General features: G+C 38.4%; 1 protein-coding gene across 5 annotated transcripts in view; it reads left to right on the top strand.

Annotated features, from left to right (window-relative positions):
* Positions 1–20396, top strand: part of LOC120535554 (c-Maf inducing protein) — a 181646-nt gene that overhangs the window by 137466 nt on the left and 23784 nt on the right. For all 5 annotated transcript variants that reach the window (XM_039763476.1, XM_039763479.1, XM_039763475.1 and 2 more), the window contains exons 11-12: positions 116–181; positions 18668–18694. In XM_039763476.1, the coding sequence (XP_039619410.1) occupies positions 116–181; positions 18668–18694 (93 nt within the window). The remainder of the gene's footprint in view (positions 1–115; positions 182–18667; positions 18695–20396) is intronic.

Raw genomic sequence — 20396 nt, 5'->3', positions numbered from 1 at the left:
CAGCAAGTACCCCACCTCTAAACTGCACCCTCAATTTTGTTACTAATGTTATATTTTTGCCACTTTTGTGGTTTAACTGGATGATACCATACTTCGCTTCTCTGTTCTTCTGTAGGTCCGATTATGATGACTGGAGACCAGCACTGGCCAGTCTGCTACAGCCTATTCCATTTCCTAAAGAGTAAGTAGATTGTTATTCAAGCATGTTTGTTATTTGTTGTAAATGGTGCTTACGTTATCCAATTATGTGTACTAGAAGTACTTTTTAAATAAAAGTTTAAAGTCTATTGTAGGTTTAATTTTATCCCCTTAAGAAGTGTTTTTTTCTGAATTGTACACTAAACGCAATATGTCCATAAAAATAAAATGTAAAACACAACAATTGATATTATGTGAACCAGCAAATGCACAACAAAAGCTGAAACAGACTATACATAATTTGCCATCTGCAGCATTAAAAGGTTTTTGAAGAGTTTGTATTTTAAGATATTTAGCTGTTGATATAGCATAGATATTGTCAGATTTATATTTCTTGAAATCACTTGGTACTTTATTGCAAGCACATAAGCATCTTTAATGTGTTTTTTTATTCCCTTTTTTGGCACATTGTTTTAGCATGAGTTTGCAAAAATTATAAACATCAGATCGATGTGGATATTTTTTGTCAGGGTCATGAGGGATCCTTAGCATATTTCTATAACATTGGGCAGAGGCAGGAACCAACCCAGAGATGGGGTGCTAGTCTATCACAGGGGCTACACAGATTAACATGGGGCCAATTTAGAATTGCCAATTAAAGCTGTATTCATGCCATTTGTTTTGATAGAAAACCTAAAATATTTTTATAAATATTTTACTTAAATATTTGTTTTTCCGAAACTTATAGCCAATAGGCAGTGTAGTGAGAGTTTAACCCAGTGCCCTCACTGATCATAAATTGTCACAAGGTTTTAGTCATAAAATGCACAGTACTAATACTTTTACAAGATATTGTTGCAGGATTTGATATGTAAACACTGTGCATGTTACTTTCAGATTTATAGCATCAGCATTCAACCCTTATCAAAAAATATGCACAATTTTACAACAGGGTTGGAAGCCATTCTTTTCTAAACATTGGAACTGAGCAGTTTACTTAAAAAGTCTTTATGGTTTAATAATTAATAACTTATGAATAAAGTTACATAGCATTTTCAGTACTGAAAAATGAACAAGTTATATCCTGTTGTGATCAATGGTACAGTATATGAGCCTATAGACGAAACAGGAAAGTTCTGTAATAATTTTAATTCTTATTTAATTAATTCACATTTACTGTGCATGTGTATGATTTAGTTACATTTACATGTGCATTATATTTGTTATATTATAATGTATTTATATTATATTATAGTACAGTGTATTATATTGTACCAACAGCAGTATGTCTGCATAATGCCTCACTGTGACATCCAAGTCAAAAGTTTTGTTTCCTTTAATTTTTTTACTGTATACTCATTCTGATGTGTGTTAAGACCAAAGTGGGCATTTATATTTATTTATTTACCTGCTTACTTACTTATCTACCTATTTATGTATTCATTAATTTAAAGATCTTCTGTAAAAAGTTATCTATTAGCTATACTAATAAAAGGCAAAGCCCGCACTCACTCATTCACTCACTCACTCACTCACTCACTCACTGACTCATCACTAATTCTCCAACTTCCCGTGTAGGTAGAAGGCTGAAATTTGGCAGGCTCATTCCTTACAGATTACTTACAAAAGTTGGGCAGGTTTCATTTCGAAATTCTACGCCTAATGGTCATAACTGGAAGGTATTTTTCTCCATTAACTGTAATAGAGTTGAGCTGGAAAGACGTGGTGGGGCGGAGTTTGTGTGACATCATCCGCCTCCCACGTAATCACGTGAACTGACTGTCAACGCAGTGCGTAGAAAACCAGGAAGACCTCCAAAAAGCGCTTAAGAAAACATGCATTATATAATTGAGAAGGCAGCGAAACAATAAGAAGCGAGCGAGTGACATATACTACCATATTCATGAGTGCTGCTACCTCGGAAAGAAAGCAAGGGGTAAACCTAAACTTTAAATTAAGTTCATTGACAGGCTACCGCTGGCGTTTCACATGCCCACAGGTAATCGGGATACAAGTTTAATGAGAGGATGCAGGATATAAGCGAGTTTTGATCACTTTGTAACTAAGTTAAAATTGTAGGTGAAGGGTGTGCTTATGCAAATTCGAGACTGTGTTTGTGGGGATTGACAGTTAAAGGCGGGTGGGGAGTCCGTCATCATCTCCCTCCCATTCATCTCATTTCGCTCTGAGCTGAGCTCAGCTAACGCCGTCTTCCGAAGCAACTTCCTCAGACTGCCACCAAATACTCACAGAAAAATCCACAAGTTAATACACACGCCGTCTCTAGAGTTTCTCCACACTGAATCCTCCAGGCACTACTTACAAAAGGTCACATTGACAATCGTGTTACGTTATTTTTAAAATCTTTCCTTTTCTTAGCACAAGCACAGCTGAGAAGCTTCGATGCATGTGCTCCATAACGTGTTAAAAAATAATGCATTTAACACTAGAATTACCAGAGCCTACGAAAAAACTCGTAATTCCGTCCACCTTAAACTGCTTCTTAAATCCCTTCACACCTCTCCACCAGCGCCCTTTGTCTTCCAAATGTGCTGATAAAGAGAAGCCGGCTATTCCATCCCCCACCAATTTAGAACGTGCACGAACTTCTCTCAGCTCATGCCTTGATTGAGTATCTGGGAGTGAAGTGGAGTTTTAGAGTGGAAATAATAGATCGTTGTATGGAACACACGCATTTCATGTCTGTTCCGTTTCTACAGTAAACTGTGTCAACACATTGTTAAAATAGAAACTTTTTTATATTCTAGTAGTAGATGACAAAATGTAGGCATAAACTATATAATGTATGAAGCCTGAAGTCCAAATAGCAAAGAAACATTTTCTCAAGAATAACACAATTGCACTTTTATTCAAACATATAACTGCAGAAACAAAAAGCCGCCTTAACATGCGACATTGACACCAGTTTACTGTATCTGACTCCGTGGCTCAATAGACTCAGCCCCCGCTTGGGAATTAAGGGGTTGCGGGTTCGATCCTGCGCCCCTCCGTTTTGAGAAGTAAACTACTCTTGTCTTACTGTTTTAGAATAAAAGAACATATTTGATTTCAGTCTGTAACAGCCGGTGCAGTTTATGATCCTTGTAAAGGTTAGCTTTTTTTATTCACTTTTCACTCTCTCAGTCGCGTTCAGAATCAATCCATACAACCCCATCTGACACGGCTGTTTTCACTAAAGACGCGCTATAGCTCTGCAGTGTACCACGATGCATACTAACGCACAATCACCCCAACCCCGGTTCTGACACACAAGCGCTGGCGAAGCTGCCTTCTTCGTATCTCACCGTCACTTGCTTTTCTTGTTATTCAGTTTTATTGAGTGTTCCTGCCAGTCCCGCATGTTGCTGTATGCTTTTTCTTTTGTACTACATGACATGCAGAGGAAAGAATGGTAAAGACAAGTAACTTCGGCGCTATATGCAATCATCAGACACTCCCCATCTGCCCGTGTCGTTCAAGCACAGGAACATATATTGGTGTAAAAGTATAACAAAAGTGCACTTTTATTCAAGTGCACTTTTCCATCGCTTTTCCTGTAAGAAGCAGTGTACACACTTCTCTATCCAGCATACAGCAACATGCGGGACTGGCAGGAACACTCAATAAAACTGAATAAAAGAAAATCAAGTGACGGTGAGATACGAAGAAGGCAGCTTCGCCAGTGCCTGTGTGTCAGAACCGGTGGGGGCGTTAGTATGCATCGTGGTACAGCACAGAGCTATAGCGCCTGTATTCTGTTTCTTTTGTACTCGAGGGCACGCAGAGGAGAGAATAGTAAAGAGCAGTAAGTTCGGCGCTATATGCAATCATCAGACACTCCCCATCTGCCCGTTGTTTTGTTATACTTTTCAATACTTTTTATACTGCTCAAACTGGCATGCTCAAAAAATACACGTGTAATGCCACGAAAAGTGCACGCAGACACTTCATTTCGCAAACAAAACAAGTGCACTTTTATTCAAAACTACCTGTATAACCGAAGAAAAAAGAAATCAAGTTACAGTAGGCGATTGATACGACAGCTTGCATGGTGCAATGCTAAGAAGTGCAGATTTTCATTCCGTGCTATATGAAATCATCACATTCAAATATTAACAGTTCCCACACACCCAAGGACCGTACTTCCTACATTTACGACCGTGTACTTGTTGCAGTGTACACACCTCTCTGTGCTATGGTTTCTATTACACTGAATGAGCACCTGACACTGTACTTTCTTCCCTGGGGGAAGGGTCCGCATCAGAGAATTTCCAGTTCCTGCATAAATTCACACCCGATCTGACGCTGTTCGTTTTCAAATAATATTGCATTAGTGCGATTATATTTTCACATATATTGTCTCTTTCTTTCAGGTGTGTAATAGAAACCACAGCATAGAGAGAAGTGTGTACACTGCTTCTTACAGGAAAAGGCAATGGAAAAAGTGCACTTGAATAAAAGTGCACTTTTGTTATACTTTACACCAATATATGTTCCTGTGCTTGAACGACACGGGCAGATGGGGAGTGTCTGATGATTGCATATAGCGCCGAAGTTACTGGTCTTTACCATTCTTTCCTCTGCATGTCCTGGAGTACAAAAGAAAAAGCATACAGCAACATGCGGGGACTGGCAGGAACACTCAATAAAACTGAATAACAAGAAAAGCAAGTGACGGTGAGATCTGAAGAAGGCAGCTTAGCCAGCGTTTGTGTGTCAGAACCGGGGGTGATTGTGCGTTAGTATGCATCGTGGTACACTGCAGAGCTATAGCGCGTCTTTAGTGAAAACAGCCGTGTCAGATGGGGTTGTATGGATTGATTCTGAACGCGACTGAGAGAGTGAAAAGTGAATAAAAAAAAAAAGCTAACCTTTACAAGGATCATAAACTGCACCGGCTGTTACAGACTGAAATCAAATATGTTCTTTTATTCTAAAACAGTAAGACAAGAGTAGTTTACTTCTCAAAACGGAGGGGCGCAGGATCGAACCCACGACCCCTTGATTCCCAAGCGGGGGCTGAGTCTATTGAGCCACGGAGTCAGATACAGTAAACTGGTGTCAATGTCGCATGTTAAGGCGGCTTTTTGTTTCTGCAGTTATATGTTTGAATAAAAGTGCAATTGTGTTATTCTTGAGAAAATGTTTCTTTGCTATTTGGACTTCAGGCTTCATACATTATATAGTTTATGCCTACATTTTGTCATCTACTACTAGAATATAAAAAAGTTTCTGTTTTAACAATGTGTTGACACAGATTACTGTAGAAATGGAACAGACATGAAATGCGTGTGTTCCAAACAACGATCTATTATTTCCACTCTAAAACTCCACTTCACTCCCAGATACTCAATCAAGGCATGAGCTGAGAGAAGTTTGTGCACGTTCTAAATTGGTGGGGGGATGGAATAGCCGGCTTCTCTTTATCAGCACATTTAGAAGACAAAGGGCGCTGGCGGAGAGGTGTGAAGGGATTTAAGAAGCAGTTTAAGGTGGGACGGAATTACGAGTTTTTTCGTAGGCTCTGGTAATTCTAGTGTTAATCACACTTTGCATTACAAGCAAAGGAGAGCTTTTGTCAATGCATGATTTCCTGGTACACCGATTACATTGATCAGCGGATCCCGATTCATTTTACCCTCGCACCACCTTAGTTTGAGAAGAAGTATGAAAAAATATGAGGTTAACACAGAAAAACAGATCACCAATTCAAGCTTTATGAATAATTGATTCGCCATCAATAATTGTTTTGGTAAAGCCATCCTCCTTCCATTTTATAATTTTTCCACCACTAGCCATGATTAAATGAACAGTAAAAAAGTAAGAGCAAAGCGAGGGTGACTTATTTAGGCAGGCATATATATGACAGCAACACTCATGACAATGTCAATCATGTTACGTTATTATTAAAATGTTTCCTTTTCTTTTTCATTACTTCTTTAACACACTACTTCTCCGCTCTAGCGGGTATTTTGCTATATATATATATATATATATATGAATGACCTCAAAGAGCTGAGACTTTTGATATCACGAGCGTGTCTGCAAAACTGGGGTCTCCTGCCCAGCAAAAGTCGAGCAGCCAGCGCGTGCATAGCTGTGCCGGCCTTTGAGGCGCTGACTGCGCTGCTGCCTTAAGTCAAAGTGAGCAATTTTTATTTTTTTCATCCTCCCCTGCGCTATAGCCCAGACAAGTGCAAACACGGGACCCCTTTTCTACACCACGGCAAAATAATATTAAGGCGATTCACACTTTCTTTTGCACGTATACGATTATGAGGTCCTCAGCTCGGACTATGAAGACACGTACAGGAGTGGAGGACTGACAGTGCCATCACAGCCGATTAATGGCGGGGACGTCTCACCAGTCTACACAAGACCCACGCGACTGTCCCCAAAAGGCGATCATAACGTCAGCGAACACATCTCTCTATACTATATAAAAGAAAAAGGCAACTTTCCTTTCTTTACACCATTTTTCCTTTTATCCCAAACCAAAGCCTTTCTCTCTTAACACTGCAGAGGACACAAAACTAATTTTCTTTAAATGCCGGTAAGGCACATTACCAGAGGCACAAATTTGAACATTCACATAGAAAATGTAATTTCAATGTACCTGTACTTCTTAAAACGTTAATGTTTTACTGTTTAATAACTTATAGACTATAATTAATTATTTTTTCCCTTGCACTCAGTGACCAAACCTATATACACACATATAGACACATACAAACATACACACAAGTATATGTATGTGTATATATATATATATATATATATATATATATATATATATATATATACACACACACACACACACACACACACACATACATACATACATACACACATACACACATATATATAATTTGTGTGTGTGTATGTATGTATGTGTGTGTATATATGATGTAGATAGGTATGTATGTGTGTGCATATATATATATATATATATATATATGTGTGTGTGTGTGTGTGTGTGTGTGTGTGTGTGTGTGTGTGTGTGTGTGTGTATATATATATATATGTATATGTAGATATGTATATAGATATGAAGATATGTATGTGAATATATATATATATATATATATATATACACATATATATTCACATACATATATATATATATATATATATATATACACATATATATTTACATACATATATATATATGTGTGTGTGTGTGTGTGTGTGTGTGTATATATATATATATATATATATATATATATATATATATATATATGACAGCAGCAATCCAAGCTGTGAGAAAACAGTAAAAGGAGCGTGTCAGGCGTTGTGGTACATTTTCTGATGCAGCTACCGAAAACAACTTCGTGGCGCTGCCGCCAAATACACAAAACAATTACTTTGACAATCATGTTACATTATTTTCAAAATGTTTCCTTTTCTTTCTCTTTCCTTCTTTAACACACTACTTCTCCGCTGCCAAGCGGGTATATATATATATATATATATATATATATATATATATATATATATATATAGAGATAGATAGATAGATAGATAGATATGAGAACAACACTCATATCAATGACAAAACAATTACATTAACAACCATGTTACGTTATTTTTAAAATTTTTCCTTTTCTTTTTGGTACCTTCTTTAACACACTACTTCTCCGCTGCGAAGCGCGGGTATTCTGCTAGTATTATATTATAAAAATGAATATATATGATTAAATACTTAGGAATACTTTGCCTCACATTAATTGGATTTTCCTTCATAAAACCTAGGTTCATAAAACATTGTATCTATACTAATAAAAGGCAAAGCCCTCACTGACTGACTGACTCATCATTAATTTTCCAACTTCCCGTGTAGGTAGAAGGCTGAAATTTGGCAGGCTCATTCCTTACAGCTTAGTTACAAAAGTTAGGCAGGTTTCATTTCGAAATTCTACGTGTAACGGTCATAACTGTAACCTACTTACTTACATATATATGGCCATAGCCTGCAGCTCGGTCGCCACGTGAGGCGGAGTTGCGTCCCTCATCATCACACCTCCCACCTAATTGAGTGCCTGCCCATATAAGGCTGTCCTTCGCTGCGGTGTCTGCATTCCTTTCCTTGGTTCGCTAAAGAAGCAGCCTTTTTATTTAATCCACGGGTTCCCCGCTGTTTTATTGTTCGTTTATTACGATTGTTGTAGTTATTGGGTAAGTATTTTAGACTTAGGTTACTGTTCAGGTACCCATTTCCTTTATTTAATCCGTGGCTTCTCTGCTGTTGTATTGTTCATTTATTAAGATTATAGTTTTTTCTTGATTCCCTTCTTTGGCTGACTGCCTGCCCATATAAGGCCGTCGGTCGCTCCGGTCTTTTGATTTCCTTTTTTGGCTGGCTGCCTGCCTATTTTGAATCCTCCATCCACACGCCTCCCACGTAATTGACTGCCTGCCCATATAAGGCCGTCCTTCACTGCGGTGTCTTCATTCATTTTTTGCTTCACCAAGAAAGCAGCCTTTCCACGGCTTCTCCGCTGTTTTATAAACCAACGACATATAAGGCCATTCTTTGCTGCGGTGTCTTCATTCCTTTCCTTGGTTCGCTAAGGAACCAGCCTTTTTATTTAATCCACGGGTTCTCCGCTGTTTTATTGTTCGTTTATTACGATTGTTATAGTTATTGTGTAGGTATTTTAGACTTAGTTTACTGTTCAGGTACCCATTTCCTTTATTTAATCCGCGGCTTCTCCGCTGTTTTATTGTTCGTTTATTACGATTATAGTTATTTCTTGATTCCCTTCTTTGGCTGACTGCTTGCCCATATAAGGCCATCCTTCACTGCGGTGTCTTCATTCTTTTTCTTGGTTCACCATGGAACAAGCCTTTTTATTTAATCCACGGCTTCTCTGCTGTTTTATTGTTCGTTTATTACGATTATTATGGTTATTGTGTAGGTATTTTAGACTTAGTTTACTGTTCAGGCACCCATTTCCTTTTATTGTTCCAACCATACCCCCATTAACATGTCTATTGAGGTGATCACCATCGATCAAAGAACTATCACTTACCGAGTGGTTTCCATGCCCGTAGATGGCGCCTGCATTTCCATTCTCTGTGTTACATATTGCACGGACATATCAGGCTTACTTTTGATATCCGGAGGGACATTGTGTCTTATGTATTGAATGACTGGGACAGGTTCAAGGTGTGAACTGATGACGGTACAGGAGATAATTATATTACACAGGAGCACTATAAGACTGAAATGCTTAAGTCCTTCACCTATGGTTCTGCATGTGAGTTAATGGCTGCCGCTGAATTGTTCGTTTGTCGCTTTCAAGTGTACCGAAATGGCCAAATATTTTACACCTTTGGAGAACCGTCAATGCCTCTTAAACATCTTAGATTCACAGGTGACGATTTGAATAGTGGACACTTTGATGTTTATGAATGTTTCAACTCTCAAAAGCTGGATGCAAAGTTATCAATGAAGCCGGTTGTATGCTTACATCGCTTGACACATGGCAAATTTCACTTCAACACAAGTCCAACTGAAAGCGATTATGACAGCAGCAATCCAAACTGTGAGAAAACGGTAAAAAGGAGGCGTGTCAGACGTCGTGGTACATTTTCTGATGCAGCCAAACGAAAACAACTTCGTGCAGCTGCCGCCAAATACTCGCAGAAAAATCCACAAGTTCATAGAGATGCTGTCGCTAAATACTCGCAAGCAAATCCACAAGTTCATAGAGACGCTGTCGCTAAATACTCGCAAGCAAATCCACAAGTTCATAGAGACGTTGTTGCTAAATACTCGCAAGTGAATCCACAAGTTCATAGAGATTCTGTTTCTAGGTACGATCCCAATAATGAAAAGCGACTCATACAAAAACAACAGGTTTGGCTTAAAAAAGCCGATTGTGGATTTGCGTACGGCCCAAACATACATTATGAATCTGACAAAACAGTACACATTGGATCCATGGATGTTCACTGTGACTATTGTCAAACTCATAAGTGGAAATGTGAGTCTCCTGGTTTGTGCTATAACAGTGGTAAAGTCTCTCTCAGTCCTTTACGTAAGCTTCCTGACCTTCTTGAGGGCCTGTTAAATGGCGAACATCCTCAAAGTGAGCATTTCTTGAACAACATTCTAAAGTACAACAGCGCATTTCAAATGACGTCATTTGGTGCTAACCAAATCGTTGAGGGAAATTTTATGCCTTCATTTAAAGTTCAGGGACAAGTGTATCACTTGATTTGCAGTCTTTTACCTATGCCGACTGAGGAACACAAATTTTTACAAATTTATTTCGTCAGGGACGATTAAAAGGAAGCACAAATGCACTGTGCTAATGTTTCTGAAGTTAACATACCCCTGGTAAAGCAATTACAAAAAATGCTGCATGATTGTAACACTTACATCCAGGACTTTCACTCCACAATGGACAGTATTTCAGATGAAGACAAAGACTTCAAAGTTGTCATTCACGGCGACAAAAAAACATTACATGCACACAAAGGCAGATTTAATAAACCCACAGTTCGTCAAGTTGCTGTTGTCATCGTTGGGCAAACGTTCAACAATAGGGATATTGTCTTGAAAACCAGAGACAATAAACTGCAACGCATTAAGGAAACCCACAGATCCTATGATGCACTTCAATATCCCCTCATGTTCTGCTATGGTGAAGATGGCTATTCTGTGTCTATACCTCAAGTTCATGCTGCCAGTAAGTTACCTATGAAAAAAAACGTCTCTGCAGCAAACTTCTATTCATACCGGCTTATGATCAGGCAACATCATGATAATACTATCCTTTTCTTCCGAACTTTATTAAATCAGTTTTTAGTTGATATGTATGCAAAAATTTAATCTGAAAGACTAAATTATATCAGACTAAATCAGAAAAAACTACGAGCTGAAAATTACATTCACTTAAAAGATGCTATTGACAAAAATGACACTAATTTAATAGAACTTGGTCAAGCTGTGATATTACCATCGTTCTTCACTGGAGGACCTTGCTATATGCACGAGCGTACACAAGACGCAATGACATACGTACATCATTATGGCCGCCCTGACTTATTCATCACATTTACTTGCAATCCTAAATGGACTGACATCACTGAAGTTCTCCTTCCACGTTGAAAACCTCACGATCGCCACAACCTTATCAGTCGTGTATTTCATCTCAAGATTCGCAAAATGATAGACTTGCTCACTAGGAGTAACATTTTCGGCTGTACAAATTGCTACATGTACACCATAGAGTGGCAAAAGCGAGGAATATTTCCCATGCACACATTCTGTTGTGGCTAAAGGATAGGATTAAACCAGCTGTCATCGATCAAGTCATCCGTGCGGAAATTCCTGATCCACAGACTGACCATGCCCTCCACAAAATAGTAAAATCCACCATGATTCACGGCCCTTGTGGACCTCATAATATCAACTCACCATGCATGATCAACAGAATATGCAGTAAGAAGTACCCGCATCCGTTCATCTCAGAAACTGAGACCGGAGAAGAAGGTTACCCTCAGTACCGCCAGCGCACATCTGCTGATGGAGGTCATACAATTAACATCAAAAGAGTAGATATCGACAACAGATGGGTGGTCCCTTATAGTCCTGTGCTGTCCTGCTTCTTCAATGCTCACATCAATGTCGAATTTAGCAATTCAGTAAAATCGATCAAATACATATGCAAGTATGTTAACAAGGGAAGTGAACAGGCAGTATTTACAATACAAAATGAAAAGGACGAAGTATCTCGATATGAAGCTGGTCGTTACATTAGTAGTTTTGAAGCAGCCTGGCGTATTTTCTGTTTTCCCATTGATGAACGTTTCCCTCCAGTCGTTCATCTTGCTGTGCATCTTGAGAACAGAGTACACAAGTACACAATCCACCACAGACGACCCTTTTAGCGTTCTTTGATCTTTGCAAACACGATGATTTTGCAAAACATCTTCATTATAATGAAATTCCATCATATTATGTGTGGGCAAACCTGTTTTGTCGGAGGAAACCGGGCAACCCTGTACCAGGACATTCGGGAGTGAAAAGAGATAATGTGCTGGGACGGGTCTACACTGTGCACCCGAATAACTCTGAATGCTACCATCTTCGACTGCTGCTCAACAAAATCACAGGTCCCACATCTTTCAAATCTCTCAGAACATTTGATGGTGTCCTACATCCGACCTGTAAGTCGGCCTGCAGGGCACTCGGTTTTTTACATGACGGTATCAACTGGGACGAGACTCTACAGGAAGCTTCTTTGTCTCGCTCACCTCAAAAGATCCGTGAACTGTTTGCTGTCATGCTGGTATTCTGCCAAATGGAAAACCCTTCAAGCCTATGGGAAAAACATAAACACAGCATAGCAGAAGATGTTAGGAGACAGACTGAAAGAGATTATTTACGAACAGAAGTCCACCAGTAGTTACATTTGATCTATAACAAGTGTCTACAGTTGCTTGAAAACTACGTAATTGCTATTGGAGGTCAATCTCTTCATCATTACGGTTTGCCTTCACCTTTTAGTGAACTGGCACAACTTACGTCAAATCCCGAGTACTTGAAAGAGACACTCGCAATTGGCCAGTATAGTCACAAATAACGAGCTGTTGCTAAATAGTGACCAAAAATCAGTTTATGAGCAAGTCATGAGCAGCGTTGTCTCAGCCACTGGCACGGTGTTTTTCCTTGCTGCTCCAGGAGGAACTGGTAAGACATTCCTAATAAACCTTCTCCTTGCGGAAATCCGAGCAAAACGTAACATTGCCATAGGTGTGGCTTCTTCTGGCATTGCTGCAACTCTTCTTGAGGGTGGCAGAACTGCTCATTCAGCTTTCAAGCTGCCTCTGAACCTCAACCATACTGAATCCCCCATGTGTAACATATCAAAGCAGAGCAACATGGCTGAAGTGTTGCGACATTGTCAGCTTATTGTCTGGGATGAATGCACTATGGCACACAGAGGAGGTGTTGAGGCTTTAGACAGGACCCTCCAAGACATCTGAAACACCAACAAACTTATGGGAGGCTTGATAGTGTTGCTGGCTGGAGACTTCCGCCAAACCCTACCAGTCGTGCCCAGGGGAACACGCGCTGATGAAGTTAAAGCATCTCTGAAGTCTTCATACCTATGGCCACAAATCAGTGTTGTTACTTTAAGAATAAACATGAGAGTTCATTTGAAAGGCGACAAAAAAGCCGGGGAGTTCTCTCCTCTTCTGATGAGTTTTGGTGATGGCACCTTCATACTAGAAAATCGTAAAATAAATATTCCTACAAATCTCTGTCTCATCGTGAATACCTTACAAAGCCGCCTTCAAAATGTTTACCCCAATCTACGAAATCTCCACCAAAACGACGTGTCATGGTTGAGAGAGAGAGAGCTATCCTTACACCAAAAAATGACATGACTACAACTATAAACCACATTTTACTTCAAGAACTACCTTCATAGCCGAAAACATATCAGTCTATTGATTCAGTTGTAGAAGTGGAAGACGCAGTACACTAACCGGTAGAGTTTCTCAACACTCTAAATCCTCCAGGCACTCCTGGGCATAATCTCATTTTGAAGGTTGGGGCACTAATAATGTTACTGAGAAACTTACAGCCACCAAAACTTTGTAACGGCACGAGACTTCAGGTCACGTGTCTGCAAAACAACCTAATTGAGGCAACTATTTTTACTGGCAGTGGCTCAGGTGTGAGAGTTTTTATTCCTCACATCCCCATTATACCATCTAACCTCCCATTTCAATTCAAACGTCTTCAATTTCCAGTAAGGCTCTGCTTCGCAATGACAATTAATAAGTCTCAGGGACAAAACCCTACAAAAGGTTGGCATTGATTTGAGACAGGATTGCTTTTCACATGGCTAACTGTACGTTGCATGCTCAAGAGTAACCTCAGCGCACAGCTTGGTCATATTACAACCGGAGGGCCGAACTGACAAAGTGGTAGTTGCATGGCAGGACCTGAACAACCATAAAAAAAGATGCAATATTTTCCTATTGTAAATATCAAATTATTTTCTTTCTTACTTTTTATGTTAGAGAATTTGTGGATGCATGGTTAGTGTTTTTAAAATAAATTTGTTTATTAGTGTAATGTCAGTAAACAATCATATAAACTTTTGATTCTTATGGCAACTTTATGCCAAAAAGCAAAGTCAGGGTGACTTTCAAAGAGGCGTGATGGCAGGCTACAGAGAGTTAATGACAACTGTTGCATGTTTTGTTGATAAAGCTTATGATCTTGCAGGTACCATACAGTAATGACAGCATTAGTGTGGAAAATGTAACCTCTAGGGTGACCATTAACATCTCTAATTACACTGTTTACTAACATGTCATTTTCCTAATACAGGCTTTTGTTCTTAATATGTTGGGTTTCCCATTCCCATCATCCCCAAACTAAAGATGACCTATTCTGAGGTTATTACTACTTGAACTGTATGATAATCTCTGCAGTGCAAAGAAGAATTTAACATTGTTAAATGACAACTAGTTTGGTAAATAGGACCCAAGAGGTCAGATCAGAAGTGACTGGCATTAAATGGTTTAGCAAAACAAAACAAAGGCTTTTAATTGCTTCTCTTAAGTATTACTCATTGTATTTATGACCTTGCATTTAATTACTAATGGATCTTTAAACACACCTGAGCCCAATGCAAACTGGCAGGCTAAGAATCTAAAGTAAATGTGTGAAGTTTCTTCTCAAATACAGAAAAGTGATTGCATTATTTCCTGTTAATTACTAGTTGTAGTGTCACTTAGTGGAGGAAACTGATTATGATGCAGCTTGAGGTGCAATTTCCTTCTAACCTTTCTATCATTTTTGGTCAATAAACCCAAAGTTATTTGACAAAACATTGTGATATGTGGCATAAAAGCAGAGCATTAATTTTATTTATTTTTTATTATTAAATATTTTATACTTTAGGTAACACTGATTATCAGTTAAATTGCAGTTTGGAGTGTATTATTTTTACAACATCGTACTTTGTTTAATACAGAACTGTTGCCTATGTTTGATCTACATATCCAAGTTAGAGATCAATCATGTCCTCTTTGCCCTTTCTGGAACCTTCTTGTGAGGCAAAAAAAAACCAAAATCAGTATGGCAGCATAATCTCCCATCCCCCATTACCATCTCCTTGAATACCACTTCAAAAATTATACTCCCTATTGTATTTTTGCCTCCAACTCTTTTTTTTCATTCTTTTTATCCAATTTCCTCTCTCACCCCAAACTTTCCTAATATTAAATCTTTCCACATTCTCTCTCTCTCCTAATCCAGTTCAGTGGGGCTGTTTTTCCCATGTACCATAGCTGCCAAGCTTGCACTGGCCTCTCGCTGAAAATCTCCCCTTTCTTCTTCTGATGACTCTCCATAATATAATTCTTCTTGCAATCTGACCAGTCAAGAAATGACTTTTATACACCAATTTTGTGGGAAGCTGGATATGTTCTGGTCAGTGACAACAGGAGCTGATCATTCTTAGTGCCTTTGGTTTTTTTTTTAGTTCAGCTGTAGACCACTTCCCTCTTGGTTTTTTGACAAAGGCTCCATATTGTCCTTTGCTCTGTCCTTCCATAATATTGTTTAAAGGATAGGTGTAGGAGTGGGGATGTGCAAGAGTAGGGTCATTGTTTTTATCTTTTAATTATACAGGTCCTGTTATTCACTTACTCTCAACAGTAGAAAAACATTTTTTATTATGATCTGCAAGGTTTAAGTGAAAAGAGAATTTCTCGTCAGGGATTGATAAAATATAAAAAATCAAATAAAAAAAATGGGTAAACATGGAAATGGCTTTGTGGCATTCTCTTTACAAATTTCATATTCTTTAGAAGATTTGGCTTTATAAAAATGCCCAGTACATCATGCCTTCACACATTGTTCCATCATTGCCTGCATATAATAGAATATAAATTTTATACTATATATTCCATGCTAAAAATCATTCTTAAAAAATTCCAGTAAGTTAATGTTACATCAAACACTTGCATATTCAACTGAAAGATATTAATGAATTTCAACATTATTTTTGTGTACATCATCAATGACTCATATGAGTTTTTGCCTAGTGCTCTAGATTTTTGATTATTTTCAAATTTCAAATTACTTTGGTATCATGTATGATCTTCATCAACAGGACCTAAAAGATATAAACAATTTGTAAAATGTGAAAATTACTTTTTGTGTCTTTTCCCCAAAACTATGTATTCTACCCAAAAGCCCTGTTTGTAAATTACATTTTTAAATTATCCTTCAGTGGGTTCCAGTATGGTGAAAATGGCAGTGCAAAAGTTCACAAAATTATTACATAGGGTATAGAAAGATATTCCTGAAAAATCAGCATAGGTTGGATATAGTTGTAGAATTGATTTTAATTTATACCAGTAGTTTTGTGCTTGGTAACAATAATGTATACAAATGTTGTAAGCTAAAATATGAATTCTAATGATATATTTATTTTGAAGTCAAACACATAACGAGTATAAAGTTTAATTTGTCAGATCATGGATTAGTTTAATTGTCGGTCATGTGGCTCTAGTTTGTTGTCATGTGTGGCCTCTTTGTAGGTTAGTATTTGGATGTTTTAGTCCCTAAAGAAAGGCAAGGAAATCCAAACATCCAAAATTGAAAGAATTAACTCTAGAATATGACAGCATTGCCTGACCAGTCCTCACATACTCCTTGCAAAATGTTTCAATCAGGAATACATTTTCTTCAGAATTCCAAAGAAAATGGTAGAGACGTTTTATTTTAAGTAACTAAATGTTTACTATAATCAAATTACCCAGTTTACTTCTCTCTGTCTGAGTCATACTGAAACGGCCTGAAGGTTAGCTTGAAATGGACAGAAAGATTTTTCATCCGCAGTACCTGGCAATCTGTTGTCAATTCTTGCAGCTATGCCTCATTTAGACTTTTGCATAGTAGTGTAAAATATAAACAAGCGTATCTCTGTAGTTTAATAGATTAAATTCTTTTATAGATGGAAAGGTTGGTATTTTTGTAATTTTTCAAAAAAAATGATTATATGGAAGGAATTATTGTTTGATTTCTATTCAGAGAAATTGCAATGATAGTTATGCCAATGACCTGGAAGATAATTGGGTGGTAATATAGAGACTCCATTTTAAACTGCAAAAGCATGCATGATATTTCTTTATAATTTATTAAAAATGGTTCAATTAACAACACAGTTTCCTGTGGCAAATGAATGTATACAATGACTGTGAAAATTAGCTTTGACTTGACAGAACTCTTATTTTCACTTCATAATCTATTTGAAAAGATATATTTTTAAAATACTAGGGGGCTCTGATCCCTGCTCGCTTTGCTCGCCCACCCCCGGGTTTGGTTTACAGGATATACAATTTAAAGACATTATTTTCATGGGAATTGTTACATATGTATTATTTTCACTTGTCCTTTATTTCCAGCACCAGGCGTGGTTAAATATTTCTTGCAGCATGTCTAATGCTGCTCGTGTTGTGAAGGGGAGGCTGAACGCAAGCTAAGGAGATGCCGTCAGATAATCTGCTGTCTTTCTGCTGCTGCTGCTGGCGAACTGTGTGGTCTTTTTGTCGTACTGCACGTCGATCATTTAAAAGCCTGTACAGAAGCTGTCCTTTTGCCACTTCGTGTCTCTGCCGCTTGCGTTGTGAAGGGGGGACTGAACGTATGCTAAGGAGTTGCAGTCGGATCATCTGCTGGCTTCCTGCTGCTGCTACTGGCAAGCTGCATGTTCAGCTTGTCATTGTTTTAAGAGCTGGGAGCACATGATTTCTGTCTGCATAAGGAATCCAACAACTGCTTGGTTAGATGTCCGTGAACTTGTTTTAAATTTTGTCTCACTGCCTTGTCTCGCGTGACGTTAAAGCGTCTCTCGCGGGATATCAAATTGTCTTCCAAGAAGGTCATATCTCGTCTCCCTCCCAGGATTTCTTTTTATAATAGAGAGACATAAAAAATTGCCTTATCTTATCCCATAGTAGCCAGCATTGTCATAACTAAAATCTTATTCCTTAATTACATATGATGTATAGTGTGATATAGTCAGTCAGTCATTACCTAACCTGCTATATCCTAACACAGAGTCATGGGGGTCTGCTGGAGCCAATCCCAGCCAACACAGGGCACAAGGCAGGAACAGACCCCAGGCAGGGTGCCAGCCCACTGCAGGGCACGCACACACACACACTAGGGAAAATTTAGGACCGCCAATACACCTAACCTGCATGTCTTCGGACTTTTTGACGAAACCGGAGCACCCGGAAGGAAACCCATGCAGACACGGGGAAAGCATGCAAACTCCACGCAAGGAGAACCTGAGACGCGAAACCAGGTCTCCATACTGCGAGGCAGTAGGGATACCAGTGCGACACCGTGCCACCCTGTGTGATATTGTATTCCCCCAATTACCTGTAACTTTTATGTTATTTCTTTGTGCAAACAAAATGTCATAATTTTACAGCTTATACATTTCTAATATTTATATACATTTTGCTTTTGTATCACCAGGGCTCTTGCACATGAAAAATTCACAAAGTAAGTAAATTCTTACTCGGTTTCCATTGTATTATATGTTTTCAATTATTTTAGTTGTTATGTTAAAGAAGTTATACAGCCTTTTGTAATATCTATACTTCCTGAACTTTGGTCCTCTGGTCTTATAGGTTACAATCAGTTTCCTGCCCCCATATTGATCAATTGTCTACTTTGTTTCTTGCATTCATTTTTTTTTTTTTTGTTTTTGGCCCTGTATTATTGTATGTTCATAATGAATATCTGATTGTTTATAGCACAAGTCCTGGACTTGAAATTCAGATGGACAGATTCAGATGTTTTTCTGTTTTACTTTTTCTAATATATTGTTTAATAGAACATTGTAACATTGCAGCCTATTCATATATACTCTTCCTTGCACTGAACACTGTGATGAACTTTTTGAATTTTTTTTGTTGCTTTCTTTATCGAGATTATCATGTTATCAATGTGTGCATAGTAGTCAGAACACTGAAAAGATAATTCTGTTTAGAAGAATATTCCACACAAAAGTTGTATTTTTTGTAACAGATCTAACAAAGTTTATTCTTTAATGGAAGCAGGCAGTGATCAACACTGAGCAATAGAAAACTATCAAACCGTCCATGAAAAAATCTCACATTACTCTTGCCACATAATCCATCCATTATCCAACCCGCTATATCCTAACTACAGGGTAACGGGGTCTGCTGGAGCAAATTCCAGCCAACACAGGGCACAAGGCAGGAAACAAACCCCGGGCAGGGCGCGCACACACATACACACACCCACACACCAAGCACATACTAGGAACAATTTAGAATCGCCAATGCACCTAACCTGCATGTCTCTGGACTGGGGGAGGAAACCCATGGAGACATGGGGAGAACATGCAAACTCCACGCAGGAAGGACCCAGGAAGCGAACCCAGATCTCCTAACTGCGAGGCAGCAGCGTTACCCACTGCGCCACCATATAATCCACATCAGGTAATCCAGGTGTATATTCAAAAGGCCTTTCACACAGGGTTGTGATTTTGAATTGAAGACACACCTTTCTCCCTGATGCAATTGGCGAAGAGTCCGGTCTTCAGTTAAAAAGTGTGACTTTGTGTGAAAGGGTTCCATGTTCTGGAGTACTTTAGTTCTGCTATAGAAATTCACATAATAATATTTTTTTTTAAAAAGTATACATTTTGCTTGTTTTGAGTATACAACTGGATGATGAATAATGTGAGATTTTTTTGCATTGACATTTTGATATTCAGCATTTGTCACTGCTCACTTCCATTAAAGCAGGTTTCTAAATCTCAGGTCCTGGAGGGCCGCACTGGCTGCAGGTTTTCATTCTAACCCTTTTCCTAATTAGTGGCCTGTTTCTGCTGCTATTTAACTTCTTTTGAATTAATTATAATTGACTTGTTCTTGAAGACTCAGATTTGTTTTTTTTTCCTTAATTAACTGCCAAACAGTAATGAGATACAAAATGAGTCACAACATGACCATCAAACTGTGTCCATCATACAATACCTGAAACTAAACATGAACGTCTCAGGAATGTTAATCTGCTCAGGTCCACAAAACATATTTTAACAGTGCTCTTAAAAAAGAGAAAACAACCATTTCTGAAATGTATGCTATGGCACAATGAGAGTAGCAACAAGCCATGAATTAAAGAACAGATTTAATTAACAACAAGCTCCTAATTAAGCAACTATTTGGAGTGA

This window comes from Polypterus senegalus, chromosome 9, assembly GCF_016835505.1.
Source record: "Polypterus senegalus isolate Bchr_013 chromosome 9, ASM1683550v1, whole genome shotgun sequence".
Taxonomy (NCBI): domain Eukaryota; kingdom Metazoa; phylum Chordata; class Cladistia; order Polypteriformes; family Polypteridae; genus Polypterus; species Polypterus senegalus.
Note: the sequence above shows the minus strand (reverse complement) of the source record. Positions and strands in the feature narration are given on the sequence as shown.